This window comes from Neoarius graeffei, chromosome 24, assembly GCF_027579695.1.
Source record: "Neoarius graeffei isolate fNeoGra1 chromosome 24, fNeoGra1.pri, whole genome shotgun sequence".
Taxonomy (NCBI): Eukaryota; Metazoa; Chordata; class Actinopteri; order Siluriformes; family Ariidae; genus Neoarius; species Neoarius graeffei.
In genome coordinates, this window is record NC_083592.1 from 2,696,806 (window position 1) to 2,713,840 (window position 17,035).

A 17,035-nucleotide genomic window follows, 5' to 3' on the forward strand; every position below is an offset into this window, starting at 1 on the left:
AGCTACTATACCCTCATTTTTATAATGATACTGAAGACATTAAATCAATAAAATAAAAAAAAACGTTAAACAAGTCAAACGTACAGTTTCTGGTGTGTTCAGAGTCACCTTAATGAAGGTTTGGAGTCTTCACATCCTGGACTGCTGGGTTCCTCTGGAGAACGTTCCCACAAGATGTGAAGCTGACGGCTGACTGAGAAACAAAACGTCAAACTGTCTTTCATAAGGATTAAAAAAACTCTTTAATCAGATGTCCAATCCTTTCTCACTGCTGTTAAACTACAAGAATCATCATAAACTACAATCCATTCATTTAGATACAGATTTTACACACACACACACACACACACACACACACACACACACACACACACACAGAGCCTAATGGGTCAGTTTTGACTTCAGTGTGACCTCTGAACTTTAGGTGATAAGTTAAGCTGTGCTTTCTGTCTCTGCTCTCAGGACACTCCGGCCATCACAAAAGCTCATCGCCGTGGTCACACATCTCCTAAATGACATCACAAAGGTCATCGCCATGGTGACCCGACTCTCAGTTGACCATCACAGGGGTCATCGCTATGGTCACACACCTCTTAAATGACTATCAGAGCCAATAAAGACTGATAAACACACACACAGAGTTTTATGAGGGTTTTCCATTGTACTATCAGGATAAATAACACAAACACACTGCTTTAAATAAAGTATAATATTTTTATATTTTTATTTCATAGATTTTTGATCTAATGATTAAAATATTTCACACATGTTCCTCATCCCACACCTTTTATTTTTCCAGTTTCACTTCCACATGATACACATTATTGTTACTGGTTTGGTTTCGTGTGTGATGAACGTGTGCGTAATAAACTCACAGTAACGTTCAGAATGTCCGAGTTCACACTTTAATAAGAAAACATTACACTGATCCCATAAATCAAACACCCCAGGGATGAAACACACTTATGAACAGAGATATAAACAGTCTTTGGCTACGTTTTTGTAAAATTAAAAATAAAAAGAGCATGTTGAATAGTTTTATTTCTGTTCAATAAATTAACAAATCATTTAAAAATGATTATAATTTACAGAGTCATTAGGACAGGACTTAAATAAACAGGAATAAATACAAATAAATAATTTAGCTTTAACAAGAAAAACAGGAACTGGAGTTAATTTTCATCAAATTATTTTTTTATGACAAAAATGCCTTAATGAGAATAAATAATGACCATAAATACAAAATACACTCTAAACCAGATGAGAAACAGATTTAAACTCGGCACAGAGTCAAAACTTAGACAACTGAATTAATAAAAAGAATCTGGATCGTGTACTCAGTACAGCTTTTTCATGAAGTTCGTGCAGCAGGTTCTGCAAGTTCTCCACACCGAGCTGTTGGCTCTACCAGGCCTCTGCAGCGTCACTGCCGGATCCAGGCGAGTGCGTTTCTGGGTGTGGGCTCAGGTTCCCCATGTTCCCCGTGAGGAGTGTGATGAGGGTGGAGGACGAGTGTTCTGGGGCTCCGTCTCTCTGGTTCTCCAGCAGCGTGAGCAGGAAGGTGATGTAGCGCATGGCCAGTCTCAGGATCTCATTCTTGCTCAGCTTCTTCTCAGGAGGATGAGTCGGGATGAGCTTCCTGAGCTCCGCAAACGCCGTGTTAACGCTCTGCTGACGCCAGCGCTCGCGGGTGTTACTGAGCACCTTACGGGTCATGATAGTGCTGAGAGAGAGAAGGGTGGGGGGGGATTAGTCTCTCGTTTTTATGCATCGTTACATCAGAAGGGTTGGGGGTTTATCACTGAAATTACAACAAAGAAGCTCGACTTCATGTGTTAAAAAAAAAAATCTAGATTGTGTCAGAATTCTGTAAAATTACAACAGATTTTTTTGCCTTATGAACTTAAAGGTTCTAGATAAATTAAAGTTAACTGCAGATCCAGATTAAAACTGTAAAATTGATTCCAGATTTTGCTCAGCGATGTTACAAAAGGACCTACAGGATTTCAGCTGTGAACTTCTAGCAGAGAATCGAGATGCTGTCTGTGAAATAACAGCTAATGGCTCAAGACGGCAACTTTTAAATTTTTTTATATTCCATCATGAGCTCGATTTGTTCTTATAAAATTAACAAAACTTCTCAAATTTTATCTGTAACACCAAGAGAGCTTCTGAATTTATGTCTAAAAATGACAACAGAAGTTCTAGTTTTTTGTCTTTAAAATATAATCAATATTATTGTTGTCAGTAAAATTATAACAGAAAATTGAGATTTTCAGATTAAATTACAGCACAAATAACTAGAAACAATTCGATCAGAAATCAAAAAGAAAATCTACTTCTTGAGGTAACAGTTCAGCCGTCGTCATAAAGTACTTAAACACACACATTAATTAAAGACGTGACGTTTTTGATGGTTTTCCTGGTAAGTTTGAAATGTCTAGACATCTCGTTTCTGTTTTATTATCTTATGAACATGAGGAAGGTCATTTTTAAGATTCTAGCACAATCCAAAGGTCTTTAATCATTACTGATAAATATTGGATGCAAAAACACCCCATAAATAAAACTATGCAATAAACTCAATTTTCACAAATGCAATTTACTAGAAATCAACAAAACCTCATGCAGAGGACATGACGCTCACCTGAGAATGTGTTCTCCCAGGGAAAAAAATAAAATACGGTAGTCAGCGTGAAAGACGCCGGTCAGCGTGTCCCCTTGTCACGATCTTCAGAGAGACGCCGGTCAGTGTGTCCCCTCGCCGCAATATTCAGAGACACGCCGGTCAGTGTGTCCTCTCGCCGCGATCTTCAGAGAGATGACGGTCAGCGTGTCCTCTCGCAGCGATCTTCAGAGAGATGACAGTCAGCGTGTCCTCTCGCAGCGATCTTCAGAGAGACGCCGGTCAGCGTGTCCTCTCGCAGCGATCTTCAGAGAGACGCCGGTCAGCGTGTCCTCTCGCAGCGATCTTCAGAGAGACGCCGGTCAGCGTGTCCTCTCGCAGCGATCTTCAGAGAGACGCCGGTCAGCGTGTCCTCTCGCAGTGATCTTCAGAGAGACGCCGGTCAGCGTGTCCTCTCGCAGTGATCTTCAGAGAGACGCCAGTCAGCGTGTCCTCTCACAGCGATCTTCAGAGAGATGCCGGTCAGCGTGTCCTCTCACAGAGATCTTGAGAGAGACTCCGGTCAGCGTGTCCTCTCACAGAGATCTTCAGAGAGACGCCATTCAGCGTGTCCTCTCAGAGATCTTCAGTGACATTCCGATCAGCGTGTCCTCTCACAGAGATCTTCAGAGAGACTCTGGTTAGTGTGTCCTCTTGCCGCAATCTTCAGAGAGACGCCGACCGGCATGTCCTCTCACAGAGATCTTCAGAGAGACTCCAGTCAGCGTGTCCTCTCGCCGCAATCTTCAGAGAGACGCCAATCAGCGTATCCTCTCACAGAGATCTTCAGAGAGACCCTGGACAGAGAGACTCCAGTCAGCATGTCCTCTCACAGAGACCTTCAGAGAGACTCTGGTCAGCGTGTCCTCTCGCCGCAATCTTCAGAGAGACGCCGATCAGCGTGTCTTCTCAGAGATCTTTAGTGAGACTCTGGTCAGCGTGTCCTCTCAGCGATCTTCAGAGAGACGCCGGTCAGCGTGTCCTCTCACAGAGATCTTTAGTGAGATGCCGGTCAGCGTGTCCTCTCACAGAGATCTTTAGTGAGATGCCGGTCAGCGTGTCCTCTCAAAGAGATCTTTAGTGAGATGCCAGTCAGCGTGTCCTCTCACAGAGATCTTTAGTGAGATGCCGGTCAGCGTGTCCTCTCACAGAGATCTTTAGTGAGATGCCAGTCAGCGTGTCCTCTCACAGAGATCTTTAGTGAGATGCCGGTCAGCGTGTCCTCTCACAGAGATCTTTAGTGAGATGCCAGTCAGCGTGTCCTCTCACAGAGATCTTCAGTGAGACTCTGAGCTCTGACACAGACATGCTCTCAGAGAAAAGAAAGAAGAGACGGTGAGGGAGGGACGGAGGGGGAGGACGGCAGTACGAGTGAAGGCTTATTAATTTTACAGCTCTATTGTTTTTGCCCTGACACACACACACACACACACCTGTCAGTAATAACACTAACACACCTGACTCGAGGTGTTTAACTCCATTCTCACTATTATTGCTTTTGTTTTGTAGAAAAAAGTATCACATTATGGTTCTATTTATTGAAATTTAAACTGATTAATAATGTCATTAGTTTAAATTCATTTAAATCACACTCACTTTATCCAGTGTAACGTATTAATCCTGTGTCACTAACTTTAGCTTTCTTTGGTCCAAAACCTTCCATGATTTTTTTTGGTCCCACAGGAGCCCTGTTCTGACACACAGCCCATCATTTTCTTTTAACACACAAAATGTTTCATTAATACTCTTATGACTCACTACATTTTATTTTAGTAAATAAAGCAGAGGTTCTCGATTGTGTTTGTGAAATTGTAATAAAGCTTAAGAGCCACAGCAGAGGTTCTGCCTGGGAAATTACATTCAGATTATTACTAGAATATTATTACATTATACTGCAGCAAAGATTCGAGATTTTGTCTATTCAGTTTGAACAAATGTCCTAAATATCTCATACAGCTGCTACAGATGTTCTGAAACAGTGATAAAGAAATCAGCCACATTACTTTACTGTTAGTGCCATTAAATCCCAGTAAAACAGTTTCTATAGTTATTTAAATGCCACATGAAAATGTAACTCAGCAGTGTGAGAGAATATTTAAGAGAAGAGTATCTGATGTAAACACACATTCAGTCACATTTTATTACTTTCACTTTAAAACTGAATTATTTCGGTGAATAACACACACACTGAGTGTCATTTTCCCAGTGCGGTTTCTGCTTTCTTGTCATATGTGTGTGTGTGTGTGTGTGTGTGTGTGTGTGTGTACACACACTTTTCGCCCACCTGCTAATAATTCTGAAACACTCAGTGAGAACTGTGACATCATCATCATCATCAGACGAGCCTGTGATTGGCGGCTTCCCTCTGACAGGGTTACACTCAGGGTTTATCAGCGGTGGTGTGCTCATCTCCTTTAGTGTGACCACCGGCCTACACGTAAATTACACACTTATAAAAATAATATACACAAATCTTAGGGTTTAAAAATGAGTCTCTCTCTCTCTCACCCGTAAAGATATTGTAAACACTTTCACTATTGAGAAATTGTGACCATTCCCTGCCAGGTACAGTAGAAATAAATTGTTTACTCCTTCTGAAAAATACTCTCCTACAAACTATATTTGACATTTTTAAGGAAACTGAGTCAGTACAAGAATTTTAAAATAACACATTTCTCCTGGATGTAGTTAGATGTCACTATCCATCTTTCTTACTGTTTCACACTCTTTCTCTTTCATTCCCCCCCTCTCTCTCTCCCCTCTCAGATCTGAAGCTTCTGTCTAGCTGCAGACATTGTGTGTGTGTTTTCTCCTCTAAGCGCTGGAGTGTTTTTGTGAAAAGTCTCTCGGATTTTCTTGGATTTGCATAATGGGATTACGGAGGGCAGGCAGAGCGTATTCACTCACTCACACACACACACACACACACACACACACACACACACACACACACCGCACCTGCAGCACCAGCCTTTCAGACCTCAAACTTTCACTAAACACCACATCACACATCGTACTCCACATTCAAACTCCACACATCCACCTTCTCTTCCTGCTCACTCACTCCATAGATATGAAATCTGCAGTTCTGTGTAAAAGTTTGCATCCCCCATTATGTACAACATGAGAATAATCCAAAACACAAGGCTGCATAAGAACACAGAAGATTAATAATAAAAGGAAAGATGATTGAATGATTTGCCCTGACGTTATCTGTCTCTGGACCTGGTTTTGTACAAGGCTCTGTACAAAATGCTCATTCATGAACTAACCATTTCAATAATTAAAATCTCAACATATACTATTACGTTTTCCTACTTGTGAAACATCTAAAGGTGTGCAAACTTTTGCACCCAAGAGCCTACAGAAGCCTGAGAGTACTGGGACTGTGCCTTTCTCAGGGTGCAACAAAATCATCAAAATGTCTTTAGAATAAATGATTCCACTTCTCGAGCTCCTGTTAGGGATTTAAACCTGACTGCTAGTATAACAGGCTTCCTGTGAGAACAGAGCGCGCTAATCTCCACTGTGCCTGACACATGCTGCATCCAACCGCAAAACAGTTGCTTGTTGGTGCCGATGAGTTCCTGTACTGCTCATCCTCCTACTGCTGAATTTGCACTTCTCCATTTTCTCCTGTTCTAAGACGTGGTAGAAAATGGCGTGAAAGTTCACATGACCAACCACGAGGCAGTAAACACACAGGAAGTGTGCGCTGACTGATTACATTCTCAAAGACATTACCGCTATCAGTTGTGTTCAGGAATCTACATCATCCAGAATTTAATACCCAATATTTAGAAAACAACATATTTAAGATATTTCACATAAAGGTCAAATATCTACGTTTTAAGACTTTTTTCCCCACAGGTCTGCAGCAACCCTGCGTTCTGGTCTGTTGGATTCTTTCATCCAGAGATCAGAGACGTTTAAAACAACGTGACTCTCACCAGCAGCCGATTCAGTGCCACTGCGACCAAACCGGCTGCAAGGTCTCATCAGCGCAGGAGGTGTTTTATTAAAACCTTAATGTGCGAAAACGGCTCGTCTAAAATCCACCAACAGGAGGACGGCAAACTCACGGCACAGCTGTAAAGAAAGAGGCTGTGGGCTGTGGGAAAGTCTGCAGGCTGCTGTTCAGTCTGTGGGGCTGTGAGCGGAGACTGAAAGACGAAATAAAAGGTCAAGTTTGAACAGCATGTGTGTTTCTCACACACAGAGAGAGAGAGAGAGAGAGAGAGAGAGAGACATGGCCATTACTGTACTGTAACTCAGCCAGTTAGAGCCTTTTGTTCAGTAGCTACAGTGAGCGAGGAAAGTAAACAACCATTTACAGACACTGGATATGAGCCGAGAGAGAGAGAGAGAGAGAGAGAGAGAGAATAAATTGGAACACAAAAAAGAGAGAATAGTATATAATAAAGAATGAGTTGACAGAAGGGAAAAGAGTTTTAAGGATATATTATATATTATAGTATACGTAATAAGACAGAGAGACTCCCAAGTATAAAACTAAGGGTTGGAAATGAGACAAAGAGAGAAAGAGAGGGAGTGTGATGTCCCATGGGAGTACTTTTGTCCTGGTTCATTCCTCTGAGGGCCTGGAGTGAGACTGCTGCTCTCTCTGATAAGCACTGGCTCTTCCTCCCTGTCTGTCTGTCTGTCTGTCTCTCCTGTCTTCCTCTCTGTCTCGCCTGGTACAGATAAAGGGACTCCTGTGCAAATGGACCGCTGCTTTTCCTACACACACACACACACACACACGAGTTAGTTTTAGAGGCAGATCAGTAAAATTCAGTTTCAGAATCTCATCTCATCTCATTATCTCTAGCTGCTTTATCCTGTTCTACAGGGTCGCTGGATCCTATCCCAGCTGACTACGGGCGAAAGGCGGGGTTCACCCTGGACAAGTCGCCAGGTCATCACAGGGCTGACACATAGACACAGACAACCATTCACACTCACATTCACACCTACGCTCAATTTAGAGTCACCAGTTAACCTAACCTGCATGTCTTTGGACTGTGGGGGAAACCGGAGCACCCAGAGGAAACCCACGCGGACACGGGGAGAACGTGCAAACTCCGCACAGAAAGGCCCTCGCCGGCCACGGGGCTCGAACCCAGGACCTTCTTGCTGTGAGGCGACAGCGCTAACCACTACACCACCGTGCAGCCCCAGTTTCAGAATATAAGGTAAAATATCAGATACACATCGAAACAATTCACTGGAATAAATAAAGCACCCAGTAGAATTGGATTATCATTTTTATTTATTGAGAAATAATCAAAGCCCAATCAAAGACATTCGGAGCACAGATCAGCCTCGTAGTGATGACAGCAGCGCAGGAAGAAAGCAGGAACCTTAAATCTCCACCTCTTACAGTCAAGGTCAGAAGTTTACATTCTCTCAACATGGACATGAATTTCATGAATATCTTTTTCTGGGGAAGAATGATCAGAGTTCACACACATTTTTACCAAAAGTTCCAGGACTTTTTCATGCCTTTGATGAAAATTAAGAATAAAAATCTATATAAAAAAAGTTTACCACAGTATCTTTTAACTAACATTAATGACAAGGTATGTGGATCAATACAAAAATAAACATTTAATCAAATAAGATGTTTACAGAATAAAACGTCTCAAACTCTAAGGACGTCACTGTGTAGCCCTGATTAACATAAATGACTGGGAGGCAATGATGTCTGAAAATCTCATCATCTCTAGCCGCTTTATCCTTCTACAGGGTCGCAGGCAAGCTGGATCCTATCCCAGCTGACTACAGGCGAAAGGCGGGGTTCACCCTGGACAAGTCGCCAGGTCATCACAGGGCTGACACATAGACACAGACAACCATTCACACTCACACCTACGCTCAATTTAGAGTCACCAGTTAACCTAACCTGCATGTCTTTGGACTGTGGGGGAAACCGGAGCACCCGGAGGAAACCCACGCGGACACGGGGAGAACGTGCAAACTCCGCACAGAAAGGCCCTCGCCGGCCACGGGGCTCGAACCCAGGACCTTCTTGCTGTGAGGCGACAGCGCTAACCACTACACCACCGTGCCACCGATGTCTGAAAATAAATAAGTAAATTTAACAGGGTGGGCCTGGGGGTTTGAAAAGAAAAACTCAAAGTATGGATGTTTGACATAAGGAGACGTTATTTTGTGTGATTATTTACAGTCTCCAGTAATTAAAAAAAAAGTGGTATAATGCAATCCAGTTCAGCTAATTAGTTAATGAGATGCTTTTATAAAAGCCATTTTGTTGTGGCACAATTCTCGGAGTTAGAGGATTCATGGAACGACAGATTTTAAAACTGGAGGTACGTTTTATCAACTAGAAGATGATACTGGAGTTTCACCTCTGTGTGTGTTAGAGTAAATATCTGCTACTGTGATGACAGATCCGTATTATGGACTGAAATGAGCCAGTTAATCAAGTGAATCTTACAGAACTGGCACAATAATAAATCTTGAGAGTGTTTCTGAGTGATTGTTGACATTTGAGTTTTATTTTCAAACCCCCAGGCCCAGCCTGTTTTAACCCCAGGCCCAGCCTCTGCTTACTTTCTGGCCCTCATCACTGCAGCTGACTGAATCAGTCCATAAACCTCACACACACACACACACACCACCTGTAACAGGTAAAAGTCTTCTAGGTCAAGTTCAGTGTTTGTCATATGCACAGTAAGGACATGTCCTCTTGGACAATGAAAGTCTTAGTTTGCTGTCCACCATGAATGCCAATTACAAATAAATAAATAGGCGGAAGAAGTAATACAAAGTAGGGCAATATAGTGCAAAAATAAAAGCAAAAGCAACAAAAACACCCAGTATAGTACAAAATAAAAGGTAAATGTAGTGCAAAATAGGTAGTGTAATACAAAAACAAGGCAACAATCAGATGTAGCAGCAGAAGGGCAGTAATGTGCAGATGTGCAAACAATGTACCCAGATGTAAACAGTCAAGGAACAGCAGCAACATGGCAGTAATGTGCAAACAAATAAACAGATGTAAACAGTCAAGTGCAGTTTACAGGGAGGTGGTCCATGGTTATAGACTCCTGTCAGCTGTTCAGGAGTCTGATGACGGAGGGATTTAGAGTTCTTTAGTCTGACAGTCTTACATTTCACACTTCTGTCCCTCCGGCCTGAGGGTAGGAGTGTGAACAGTCCATGCTGGGGGTGGGTGGGGTCTTTGAGGATGGAGGCAGCTCTCCTGTGGACTCTGCAGTGGTAGATGCTCTGCAGAGAGGGCAGTGGAGTTTTGGTGATCCTCTCAGTAGTCTTCACCAGCCTCTGCAGGCGTTTGCGGCCCACTGCTGTAGCGCTGCCATACCACACAGTGATGCAGTTGGTCAGGATGCTCTCAATCACGCAGCTGTAGAAGTTGCTGAGGATCTTGGGTGACATGCCAAACTTCCTCAGCCTCCTCAGAAAGTACAGTTGTTGTTGAGCCTTCCTAACCAGCTGTGTGGTGTTGGGTGTCCATGTGAGGTCCTCACTGATGTGAACACCCAGGTATTTGAAGCTGCTCACCCTCTCCACCTCAAACTCCCAGATGAACAGTGGCCGATGAGGTCTTCTATGCTTCCTCATGCCCACTATCATCTTGTCCGTGTTGAGGGTGAGGTGGTTGTCCTCACACCATGACACCAGACTGGCCACCTCCCTCCTGTAGGCCGTTTTGTCACCGCCAGTGATGCGTCCTATCACTGCGGTGTCATCCGTGAACTTCAGGATGATGATGTCTTTGTGGAAGGCGACACAGTCATGGGGGAACAGAGTGTAGAGGATGGGGCTGAGGACGCATCCCTGTGGGGTGCCAATGTTTGTGATGATGCTGGATGAAGTCCTATTACCAATCCTGACAGTCTGGATTTGTTTTCCTGCCAGTCAGGAAGTCGATGAGCCAGTCACAGAGGGTGGGGTGCAAACCAAGTGTGGACAGTTTGTGGGGGACGACCGTGTTGAAGGCAGAGCTGTAGTCAATAAAGAGCATCCTGATGTAAGAGTCTTTGTTTTCGAGGTGGGAGAGGGAGTAATGGAGGGCAGCAGTGATGGCGTCTGAGGTGGGCCTGTAGCAGGGGCGATTTCTCAGAGACAACAAGGGAAGCCAAGCTTCCCCTAAAATTCTCTCCCCAAACTGCGGCGTCTACAACGTTGAATTCTCATTAAAACAATAACTTGCATAACATAATATATGCCCAAGATTGTATTTATGTTCATAACTATCCTGTAACTTATTTGAGTGATGTCTGACGAACTTGCAGTTCGCTATGAGAATCACCTTTGCTGCCAGGCTGTAACCTTTCTTATTTCAATGGGCTCTATGGACTGGCAGCAGTGTTGCCAGATTGGGCGGTTTTAAGTGCATTTTGGCGGGTTTTGAACATATTTTGGGATGGAAAACGTCAGCAGTATCTGGCAACACTGACTGGCAGCCGGGTATCCATTGCAGTCTACGAGACAGCTCTGAACAGCCAATTTCGGCTAGTTGTTATTGGTTAAAATCAACAAAATCGTCACTTCCAGGGAAGCCGGGCTTCTCTGGGACTAAACGAGACAGTGGGAGGGACAAGAAGCCGGGCTGATAAAGGATTATTGGAGGTAGTGTTTGAAAGACATGAGGAGGGCAGTACTTCGGCGAGGAACACGGAAGTATGATCAGTCAGTCCCTAGCGGATGTTGAGAAAGTGTAGTCGTGTGCCAAAGTGCTGTCCGAATTTCTTTTCATATAAATGTTTCTTCTCATTGATGTCTCTGTACATTACTCTGTAAATAAATGTAAATATTACTCGTTGTGCTCCGTTAACTTTCATCCATTCTATCAGTTTGATCATTCGTGAATTCACTCATTTATTTCATTTGTAGTTCAATCTGGTTGTAGGCTAGCTTGAGCCTTATTGGGATCTGCAGTGCTAGCTGCTAACAGAAATTGGTGAAGTCTCTGGAAAGCACAACCAGCTGGTATGACAGGGTCACAGACCATTTTCTGGAAAAGGAGCGGAGGGCAGAATTTGTGTATAAATAATGTTCATGTATCTGAAGTGTGTATATTGTTCAGTAATGTTAAGAGAATGGTGGGCTCTGTGTTATAGGTTATACCTGGGTATAATATTCAAGGTTCTGTGTGTTGCATAGCCTACCTGGTTATGAATTTCCAGACTGTGTTGCAGAAGATGTTCAAGGATGTGTTGCACAGCTGGGTGTTGTGTTAAAGACTCTGTGTTGCTTATCAGGGTATGATGTTCAAGGCTCTTCGTTGAATAGCCAGTGATTTTTGGATGTTTGATATTTTTGATTAAGGATATGAGGCACTAGCCTGGCAAGCCAGACTATAACATGAAATGTACAAGCAAAAATACTTTCTGCCACTAGGTGGGGTTGTCTAGTTCACTATGCTAATGAGGCACACCTTTCTATGCTTTGATATCCGGCCTACAGGTTTTACGATGAATGCGTAAAATGGGCTTCCCCTGTTTTAAAAACCAGCAGCCGCCACTGGCCTGTAGGCATACTGCAGGGGTCCAGGGTTTCCGGTACGCTGTTCTGAATGCGGGCCAGTACCACTCTCTCAAAGCACTTTGAGATGATTGGAGTCTACGCCATAAAATCCAAATTCAGTCACCTCATGAATCCTCTACCTTTTTTTAATTTCTAATTTTGCCACAAAAATTGTTTTCTGCTGTTTCAGAATATTAACTAATTAGCTGAATTAGGTTGCATGATACCACTTTTTTCTACTGTAAAAGTACAGAAGACTAAACAATCTCCCAGAAATAACACTTCCTGTTGTGAAACATCAAAACTGCACTTTACTACAGAATTAGCACAAAGGCTAACAAACTCATTACTTTCATGTAGCTTAGCATCATTAAGTCACAGAGCTCACCTGGTGATGAAAAGTGAAATAAAATGTAATAAAGACAGAGTTTTTATAAAAATAAAAAAAACCACAGATGTGGTCCATGTCTCAGTGCAAACTTTAACCAAAGACGAGGGAAAATAAATGAAATTAATTATTTACGATTTTAACGCTGTCGGTAAAGCTGAGGGAAATTTCACTGAGCTGCATTTCTGACCAATCAGGACTCAGGAATCAACTCGTCATCAGTTGCTGAGCAGAGCTAAGACGTGACGCCACCTCCTGTCATACTTTATTCTAAATGTCTGCAAAAGCTGAATAATGGAGTACATAATAATAATAATAATAATAATAATTCATAGTTCTCTTGGTGGCCACATGCACCAGTATCCAGATGGAACCAACACTAAATGGTTCAATAAATGGCTCAAACAGTATAAAATATCTAAAGCTCCCTGTAGGATTCAGTGTGCTCATCACTGGCTGAAGAATTCAAATATATTGGATCACCAAAACCTTTTGGAAAAAAAAAATCAGAGACGTTTCTGTTTATACAATCCTGATACTCCTCTAGTAAATTTAACTAAAGCACATTTATCTGACTAAAACAAAATAAATAAAATAAAATAAATAAACCTTTCTTGAACACCTGATTCATGTGATAAAGTGTAATTAACTGATAAAGTGTACTTCGTGAACATGAACACTAGGTGGCGGTGTAACTCTGGGTTTGAAGAACACTGAATTCTGTACATGTTTACTGTCTGAACAGTCACGTGCTGATCTCTGACAGTAAAATAAGTCATTGTTATTGAGACTAAACATCACTGGCTGAAGGACTTTACTGAGATTGTGCTTGTATTTGTTGTTTGGGCTGTTTTTAGCTGATTTAAACTGTTCACCACAAACCAGTCCACACCCAGACCCCAGTCACACATTACTGTACACAAGAGGAAAGGGTTATTTTTTACGTTAATAAATTATGGAACATCACATCTCACTTATAAATAGATCTGTAGACTCAGTGATTAACACATTCAATTAGAATGTATTGGGATGATGTGTGATAAACAATAGTGACGTCGTGAAATCACGTAATCAAGAAGCTCTTTCCTGTTAATCACATGACTGTCACTAAACCTGAACTCACAAGGATAGGTCCACCCTAACCAAAAGGCAATTAGACTATATCATTGTCTGAAGAAAGTGGTGGAATAGTGTAATCAATACTGAGGCTTATAACAGCTTCAGCACAGTGAGCTCGGACCATCAAGTTGTCAGTATGAAGGTTAGGCTCAGCCTACACCAGCCAAAGACAATCTCTGCACCAAAGATTGACTGGAAGGCCTTTGTGGGAGCTCCTACACTCCAAGCCCAATATACCCTCGAGGTGAGGAATTGTTTTGAGGCATTTGACCTCGAAGAAAGCTCCACTGACTGCTACTCCAGATTTATTGATGCGAACAGAGAGGTAATGAAGCTTTTACCAACTGTAAAAAGCATCAAGAAAGCAAGAACCTCTGACCACCCTAGCATACAAACAACGAGGAAGGCAGTCAAAGAATGTATTGAACAACTCAGATGTGATGGCACTGAAGAGTTAAGAGATAAGCTCATGACAGCTAAATCTAAACTCTTCACTGAGTATGAGAAATTGATGGAGGAAGAGTTATCTCACAGAGTAATGGAGGTAGAGTCAGCAGGAATAGGCCAACAGCACAGAGAAGCATGGCATCTGGTCAATGAAATCAGCAGGCGGAAGAAGAGCAAATCAGGCCAAATAAGTATAATAACTGCTGAAGACTGGGTCCAAACATGGTATACCCACTTCAAAAACCTACTAGGCAATCCCCCTAATGTAACGAGTGAGGATGAAAATATACCCACCATCCTTTCAGACGCTGACACTGAAGATGGGCCTTTCACCCTATCTGAACTAAGGAAGGCCAATTGTACCCTCAAGCAGGGTAAGAGCGCAGGTCTGGATGGAATACCACCAGAGGTATTCAAGAACTTTGACCTAGACGATATCTTGCTGGACATTTGCAACAGAGCTCTGTCATTGGGCAGCATACCATCACAGTGGTCATTCTTTAACATCATACCTGTGCCAAAATCAGGTGCACTGACCAAACCAGACAACTACCGTGGAATCAGCCTTACATGTATTCTTCTGAAGCTCTTTAACAGAATGATCCTAAATTGTATCAGGAAGGTTACTGACCCAAAGTTGTCCCATATGATCTAATGGCTAGGATTCCTGGTTTTCACCCAGGTAGCCCAAGTTTTACTCCCGGTATGGGAATAGCTTTGGTTGCACGGTGGTGTAGTGGTTAGCACGGTCGCCTTACAGCAAGAAGGTTCTGGGTTCGAACCCAGTGGCTGGCGAGGGCCTTTCTGTGTGGAGTTTGCATGTTCTCCCTGTGTCTGTGTGGGTTTCCTCTGGGTGCTCCGGTTTCCCCCACAGTCCAAAGATGTGCAGTTAGGTTAACGTGGGGTGGCCTTGGTTGTGAAGTGCCCTTGAGCAAGGTACCTGACCCCTGACTGCTCCCTGGGCGCTCTAGTGTGGCTGCCCACTGCTCTGGGTGTGTGTGCGTGTGTGCATGTGTGTTCACTGCTTCAGATGGATTAAATGCAGAGGATGAATTTCACTGTGCATGTGACAAATAAAGGTTTCTTCTTCTTAAACAACCAGTGTGGGTTCAGGGAGAGCAGAATGACAGTTGTACAGATCTTTGCTCTTCATAGAAAGGTCTACGGATCGTCTTTACCTCATCAAAGAGGTAAAGAAGAACAAGCTCCCTGCTGTGATAACCTTCATCGATTTTAAGAAAGCATTTGACTCTATACATAGGGGAAAGATGCTTAACATACTTAGAGCCTATGAAATACCACCACGGCTGCTCAAGGCTATTGAGGCCACCTACATGGGTACAAGGGCAAAGGTAGTGACACCTGATGGAATCACAGAAGCATTTGAGTTGCTTGCAGGAGTACTGCAGGGAGACACCCTAGCTCCATTCTTGTTTATTATTATCCTTGATTATGCTCTAAGGATGGCAACTTCAGACCACGAGAATCTAGGCTTCACTGGCAGCCCAAGAAAGTCGAGGAGGACTGGAGCAGTAAAAGTAACAGACTTAGATTTTGCCTTACCAAGTCCCTAGACAGGTGTTATACAAGAATGCTTCAGGCCATTCACATTATCAACTGGCAGCAACGCATCACCAATCAAGAATTGTATGGCGAGACCTCCCTAGGGTCTCAGACAAAATAGCAGCAAGACGACTCAAGCTAGCCGGCCACTGCCTCCGACAGCCAGAGATCCTAGCATCTGTAACAGTATTATGAGAGCCCACACATGGCAGAAGAGGCCCTGGGCAGCCACTCAAAACAATAATGGATGTCTTCAAAGAAGATGCTAGAGTGGTCGACACCATTGAATTGAGGACCCTAATGATGGATAGAGAGGAGTGAAGAGTCTGCTATTTTGCTCGACTGAGGTTGACGTAATAGTAAGTAGCCACTTACATTCCCTCAGTGTACCTGGGAATATTAATTGTCTTATACGTACACTGAATGTCCTGAGCAGGAGCTCAGATTGCAGTTGCTAAAAAAGTAATAGTTTATTGATAGGTGTTTAGTGGTCAATGTACTACACTGTAGTATGTCATGTGGTAATGCGTTATACGACAATGCAACTTTCATAAATACTGCCATATATCAGTTGTAATTATGTTCTACGCATATACCTGCAACTCTGACAATATCATTTTCAGTGACTAATAAAATAGTTTTGAAAGTTCCTACTTTTAAAACATATTTCTGATACAGTAATTTTCTTTAAGAGATCCCATTTACATGATGTCTTTGACAGCTCAAAATGCATCTCTGGGCATTTAAAAACTGCAGAGTTTCCAGGGGCCTCTGGCGGACCCCTGGCCTTGCTGGGTTGACTCCCCCCTTCCCATTTTCCTGGATCCGCCCCTGTTCTCAGACTCGACTCAGGATCAACTTGGATCAATAGTGGACTTGACTCAGACTCGATTCGAAATTTTCTTTAATGACTTGGACTTCAACACTGGGGACTTGAGACTGGACACGGACTCGAGATTTAGTGACTCGACTACAACACTGGACAGAGACAAAGAAAGAGAGGGAGTGTGATGTCCCATGGGAGTACTTTTGTCCTGGTTCATTCCTCAGAGGGCCTGGAGTGAGACTGCTGCTCTCTCTGATAAGCACTGGCTCTTCCTCCCTGTCTCTCTCTCTCTCTCTTTCCTTTCTGTCTGTCCAACAGTCTCTCTCTCTCTCTCTTTCATCTGCTTGATACAGATAAGAATTCAGTACAAATGAACTGCTCTCTTCCCTACATCTAGACAAACAGACACACGCCAGTTAGTTTTAGAGGTAGATCAGTAAAATTAATTGTTTCAGAATATAAGGTAAATATCAGATACACATATAAACTCACTAGAATAAAGCACTCAGAA

General features: G+C 42.9%; 1 protein-coding gene across 8 annotated transcripts; it reads right to left on the minus strand.

The window, feature by feature from the left end:
- Positions 1–1,094: 1,094 nt before the first annotated feature.
- tal2 (T-cell acute lymphocytic leukemia 2) lies at positions 1,095–12,714 on the minus strand. Of its 8 annotated transcripts, XM_060907778.1 has the most exons (6): positions 12,570–12,586; positions 11,824–11,900; positions 7,239–7,405; positions 4,950–5,096; positions 2,648–4,380; positions 1,095–1,723 (listed from the first exon to the last, which is right to left on the minus strand). In XM_060907778.1, exon 6 carries the CDS (start codon positions 1,714–1,716, stop codon positions 1,405–1,407), a length of 312 nt encoding a protein of 103 aa, XP_060763761.1. In that variant the 5' UTR covers positions 1,717–1,723; positions 2,648–4,380; positions 4,950–5,096; positions 7,239–7,405; positions 11,824–11,900; positions 12,570–12,586; the 3' UTR covers positions 1,095–1,404. The 8 variants fall into 8 exon arrangements, with proteins under 8 accessions (XP_060763761.1, XP_060763760.1, XP_060763763.1 ...); XM_060907777.1 differs by lacking the exon at positions 12,570–12,586 and having other exon boundaries at positions 11,824–12,380; XM_060907780.1 differs by lacking the exons at positions 7,239–7,405; positions 11,824–11,900 and having other exon boundaries at positions 12,570–12,714.
- Positions 12,715–17,035: the final 4,321 nt, after the last annotated feature.

Bases quoted from the DNA above. Each gene is read 5' to 3' on its own strand.
- tal2 (XM_060907773.1), bottom strand. From the start codon at position 12,647: ATGGACCACATCTGTGGTTTTTTTTATTTTTATAAAAACTCTGTCTTT. The intron at 7,406-12,569 runs GTGAGCTCTGTG...GTGTGTGTGTAG, and splicing joins ATTTCACTTTTCATCACCAG to GAAAAGCAGCGGTCCATTTG. The intron at 5,097-7,238 runs GTACTCCCATGG...ATTTACGTGTAG, and splicing joins AGGAATGAACCAGGACAAAA to GCCGGTGGTCACACTAAAGG.